Source organism: Phaseolus vulgaris, chromosome 2, assembly GCF_051622355.1.
Source record: "Phaseolus vulgaris cultivar YP4 chromosome 2, ASM5162235v1, whole genome shotgun sequence".
Taxonomy (NCBI): Eukaryota; Viridiplantae; Streptophyta; class Magnoliopsida; order Fabales; family Fabaceae; genus Phaseolus; species Phaseolus vulgaris.
In genome coordinates this window covers 6,464,850-6,470,438 of record NC_143499.1, presented here as the reverse complement: position 1 = coordinate 6,470,438, position 5,589 = coordinate 6,464,850, and the positions used below count along the sequence as shown (strand labels likewise).

The window sequence follows — 5,589 nt, the reverse complement described above, 5'->3', positions numbered from 1 at the left end:
TGAAGAACCAAAGCTCATGATACCAAATGATGGCATTTTCATGAAGTTCTTCTTGAATCAATGTAGAGTATGGGGCGGAAGCAATGAATGAGAGTGAGCAAGATCCTCCTAGGAGTGGTGTTGATCTTGTAGGTGCATGATAAGTGTGGGTATTGGGTGGTTCGGCCAGCCCAAGGGAAAAGATGAAGGAATTGAAGTTTAGAGCCTAGGATTCTAGGGAGAAGCAAAGTTGAGCACAAATTGGCAGCATAACTTTACTCACAATAAACTTGCAAAATACATGAGATAGCCTCCCTATTTATAGGCTATTTGGACGTAGGAATTAAGCTAATACATAATGAAATGTAAACCAAATGAAATGCAAGGCATAGGCCATGTGCTATGACCGGTCACACCTAGCAAGGTTCTAGAATGTTTCCTTCAAATGTGCTTTCTACACTACCCTATCTACTAAGTACCCCTATTGGGCCTTTATGCAACATATACAAGGCTTTCTCTCTTCCACCCGTGGCTTCATCCACTTGTGCTTGTACATGCTTAGCCATTGATCTTGTGAGAGGACCTAGACGGTCTAGTGCCACATCTAGACGCTCCATGGGTAGCTTCCCTTCTTCACATCCTAGACGCTCATTCCTTGAAGCTAGACGCTCTCCTTGGTCTAGACGCCCTCCTTCATCACAACTCCTCCTTCCTTATGCGCGGCGCCGTCGCCACAACTCCTTCTTCATGCTTCGCCGACATCACAACATGCGTTTGCGGTGGTGCAAGAAGGCGGCGGCGAGCACAAGCGGCGCATTAGGGTTTTTTCTGGACCGTGTCATGGATCACGGAAGCTCATGGATCGTTCGATCCAACCCTTGGATCACTGGATCGCTCCGATCCAGAGAGGGTCCGATCCCACCTCCCATCCAACTCGTTTTTGTCTAAAAAGATCGTAAAAACGCAAGATCGGCGAGTTAACTCGCGATCTTGACAACATTGATATGAACCGATTAAAACACAAAAGAATACAAATGAACCGATTAAAACACAAAAGAACACAAATGAATGAACCGATTAAAACACAAGGAAACTCAATTAAAATCACAAGAACAACAAACTAAGAAGAACTACCGAATAGAAACACAAAACAAGCAAGTTCTACCGATTGAAATGGATAGAAACATCAAAGACATGTTTTAAGATTTGTTTTGGAGTGAAAATGGATGAAGAAGATGAAACGAGATAGGAAACTTATGTGGTTGGAGTCCTTGGAGATGTGCACGCCACTTGAAGGATGTAAGGCTTCAAGATGAGTGTAGATGCCGCCAATTGAGGTTCCAAGAATGCACTCAAGATAAGACTAGAAGAGGAGAAGACAGTCTCTCTCAATCGCTCACCAATTTGAGAGAGGTTCTTTACTCAAAATATCAATTCTATTATTGAAGGTGCCTTTCATGCCTTTATATAGAGACATAAGACCGGCCAAGAGTACAGGGGAAAGAACATTTGAAGAGTCACCTTCTAGCCTATTCCTAACTTGGCGCCTAAATGAACAAGGAAGGAAAAGTCACTTCTAAACACCACTCTTTCCTAAAAACTAACGCCTAAGGTACTTACAAAAGAGGTGTCTTTTTAGTTTCCCTCTTAGCACCTTCCTAAACACTACTCCTATATGTTCTACAAATTTATACAAAAGAAATTACAAAGAAAGATATTAATTGAAGCCCATTATTGAATGCTTGTAGTCTTCTTGTTGGCTTTGAGCTTGATCCTTTCTTTACTTAATTCTTCTTTAATTTTTTAGAAGACTAGAAGGAAAAACTTTAAATGTTTGGGTGAATGGCCTCTTCCTCCATTAGTAAAATCCCCTTTATTTTGATCTTCATCACAAGTCTAAAAAAATTGAAAGACCTCTATTAAAAAGTGGACGTTAAGTCTAACTCAACCTCATAAAACCGGTTTATAAGGTGAGGTTTGCATCCACTTATATACTATGAAATGTTTTAATTTCTAGTCGATGTGAGATCTCCAACACACCTCCTTCACGTCGAGAATGACAACTCGTGCATAGAATAACATATTATGAGTAGTCCGATAACGGTCTGATAGCGGGTGGCCTGATAAGGCAAACAAACATTCGCTAGGATAGGCTTGAACCTGACTCTGATACCATATTAAGAAGTAAACATTAAACCTAACTCAACCTCATAAAATCGGCTTAAAAGGTGAGGTTTGCATCTACTTATATACTATGAAATGTCTTCATTGCAATAAAATGTCAAAGTTATACCACCATGGCTTGTTTATTAGATCCTTCGACAACATGTACCTAAACTAAGAACTATTAAGGTATCCATTCTATGGTCTGAGATGCCTTTTTATTGGATTTATGATCACTTTTGCATCGAATCATGCAGTTTCTTGTCAACACTATACATTACCCATCCAAAGAGTTCGTCTAAATTGATTAATGCTTCTCTAGAAAATCTTTCCACCAATTTAGGGAGAAAAACTGTGCTTGACTTCTTTACAGCTACATTTGCTTGAGGAAACCCTCTCTTGGCAATATTAAGCTGTTCTCTTATATTTGATGCAGTGTAGACCTTTAGCTGCAGCTCAGTAACAAGAAAATTCTTGATCAACTACTTAAAGCCAGGTTATAAGAGAGGAGGAAGTGATATGGATGCAAAAGTGAATATCATACCCTATATTTTTAGAATTTCTCATATTTACTATGTTTCATAAATGCATCAAACATTGATCCAGATGCAGACTCAACAAGAGCAAAGCCCTAACTAACATCACATCTTGCCATTGATATTAAAACTACAATTCCTTGGAAAAAAGTAAATGAAAGAAAATGACCACAGGTTCTGAAAATGCCCCAGTGCAAAGGGCAAAGCAAATATGGGGTTGCAAATCATTAATATACAATTTAGAGCTGATAAGCTGCTGTTCTTCACCATATTTCTTCCTCAGACCTGCAGACACAAAGCTTTCAAGCCACTGAGCTTGACAAACAAAAATAATAATCAGATGAAACATGAGATGCCATCCTAACATCAAAATTTGGTATTAGAATTTTTCACTTCAAATTCTCTTAAAAAATATCAGTATAATATCAGGAAAAGAAATAAGGTTAAAAGGGAGTTCTAAGCATCTCAATCAGAAAATAATTATAATAAAACTTCTTGTAGAATCATGGTCTTCTCTTTCCAGATGAGAAGCAAACCCTACGGCAAATCTGGTTTAGGATACGGATTACAGGAAACAGTCCAATTCTCCTGTCTTCCAAACATCAAACAGGACAACAAGCTCATTCTATTCTGTTCATTAAGTTAAATTTAGACAGAAAAGGATGTAGGGTGAGGAAAAATAACGAAAAAGATAAACAATCTTTTCCCCTTTCAACCTCCTCTCCAGAGAACCAAAATGAAATGTGTAAAAAAAATTAAAATTTATCAACAAAGACTAACTATCATGAGTGTTACTATTTTAACTATTGCTCAATTGTTCTTCCTTTTCTGTTGCTGCCGCAAGTACTTCCACCAGCACCACTACTGTCCCACATCTACTGCCACTACCATCCCTGTCCTGATTACCACCATCACTATCATCCCTCCATTCGTGAGGAGAATTTTGTCATTTGTATACAATTTATATTCTTATCTACTATGCTATATGACACGTATCAAAGACTAGATAAGATTACCTTATCTAGCATATATTTTTGCTTACATTGATATAATTTTCTTATCCACCGACCAGTAAACAACCCTATTAGTTTAGAAGATCATTGGTGATAGTGATTATTAAACCATAGCAGTGCAATACCAATTTAATGATATCCACATTCAAATGGATGCGTTAATGTTTTTCTACAGAAATGTATGTTTGCAAGCAGCAGATGCAAAACAAGGGAAGAATCCGTGATTTGAAACCCTCAGGTCAAAACAGAAAGACCTATATGTATATATAGAGTTGCACTATTTAGACCAATCAAAATATTCCACCATTTAAACGCAACCATAAACTGGCAACACTTTGCATGAGCCCATGTTACACAAGGGTCAGATGAGTACCCTTCCAATGCAGGGTGTTCGGAAGCCAATTATCACTTGTTCTATGGCATTTGCACTTATGATATGGCCACAAATATTGTAAGCTGCCTGCACCGACAATTGTACTCATCATTTCATATTTTCCACAATGTATCAATTAAAAAATAATTAACAAGATTGTACTAGTGAGAAAATGGAAGTTCTAAAGGTGTATCTCTATGATATTATGTGATAACGTGACATCTAAATGCCCTCCAAATAGCATAGCATCTTTAGATGATATGCCTTTTTGACAACTTAAACCATGTAAATGATAACAAGTGTACCGTCATAACATAACTTGGACAATGACTCATGACCGATTTTGTTTATTGAATACTCTGAATTGGTCGATCATCTACAGGGTGAAGCCTCAGCTGAAGTCAGACTTAAAAGAATGGTTTGGGATTTGGACGCCAGGCAATCCAACCAATGCCATGGACTGCCTATTAGGCGATTGGTATCAATACAGGTAGTTGGGTAGTTGCTAAAAGAATCGCAGAAATATTTGTATAGTCCATAATTTTCGGGGATAACAAACCAAACCTCCCAACCTTCCAACACTCTAGTCATTCCTTTCTGTTCACGATATTTTGGTATATGGGTTTTCCTTAGAGAGGGTGGTGAAATCTACCCCTATAAAAGTAGCACAAGCTCAACCAAAGGGACTAAAAATATCACTGCTTAAAGTCACTTTACTCAGAACCAGAACAAAAAGTAATTAAGAGGAGGTGAATGAGAGTTTTTTTTTCTTCCTCCTACAAACGAAGATTTTAGTTTATGTTCCTTGCAGATGTGACTGCTTCTCTGTAATTTGTTGGACTAAAAAATACTAAATAAACATTATTTGGATACAGTTCCTGGTCTAGGCATCGCACTGAACTGAACAAAGATTGGCCGAGGGAAAGCACTTCAGAGAAAGTATTATCCTTTTTAAGTTTTAATAAACATTCTAAAAGTGTTAATACCTTGGAGCTGACCACGGACAATTGGATAAAGAAATAAACTACCTTGTGAAACAAGGCCAGCCTCTTCAGAGAACCCTAGGGAATTCCATATCCTAAATATGCCTGTTAATAGTTATACATGCTGAAAGTTGGCTAAATAAAAACCATAGCCATGTGACTGTAAATATTACATGCATCACAAGAGCATTATGCACATTGATCCAGAATGCAATCTGTCCATCATGTTCCATTTGACTGATATTCAACCTTCCAAGTTGTTCAACTAGTACTCTAAGGAAGTGAGGAAGGAACGGTTTAAGTCCATAATTCAATCATAAGAATCTAAGGAGTGCTTGTACAAAAATAACAAGTACACAGAAAACTAAAACTGAGATGTCTTCCATTGATAGACTGTTAAGCAAAATTGAAGTGTTCTCTCCAAAATTAAACTGGAAGGAATTACATCTATATCAAGGTTTCAAATAGTTTCTTTAAGAGATATTCTTGATGTTTTCCTACAATATTTATTGGCTCATCCTTCATATGATGAACTACTTTTA

The 5,589-nt window shown here is 37.5% G+C and overlaps 1 protein-coding gene across 1 annotated transcript; it reads right to left on the bottom strand.

Annotated features, from left to right (window-relative positions):
* Positions 1–2,375: 2,375 nt before the first annotated feature.
* Positions 2,376–5,280, bottom strand: LOC137809923 (uncharacterized). Its single transcript, XM_068610982.1, has 4 exons — positions 5,221–5,280; positions 4,065–4,151; positions 2,848–2,988; positions 2,376–2,591 (listed from the first exon to the last, which is right to left on the bottom strand). Exons 1-4 carry the CDS (start codon positions 5,278–5,280, stop codon positions 2,376–2,378), a joined length of 504 nt encoding a protein of 167 aa, XP_068467083.1.
* Between the last annotated feature and the right edge of the window lie 309 nt (positions 5,281–5,589).

Bases quoted from the DNA above. Each gene is read 5' to 3' on its own strand.
- LOC137809923 (XM_068610982.1), bottom strand. From the start codon at position 5,280: ATGGAACATGATGGACAGATTGCATTCTGGATCAATGTGCATAATGCT. The intron at 2,989-4,064 runs GTACTCATCTGA...TGTCAAGCTCAG, and splicing joins GAACACCCTGCATTGGAAGG to TGGCTTGAAAGCTTTGTGTC. The intron at 2,592-2,847 runs GTCATTTTCTTT...ACTGAGCTGCAG, and splicing joins GGGCATTTTCAGAACCTGTG to CTAAAGGTCTACACTGCATC.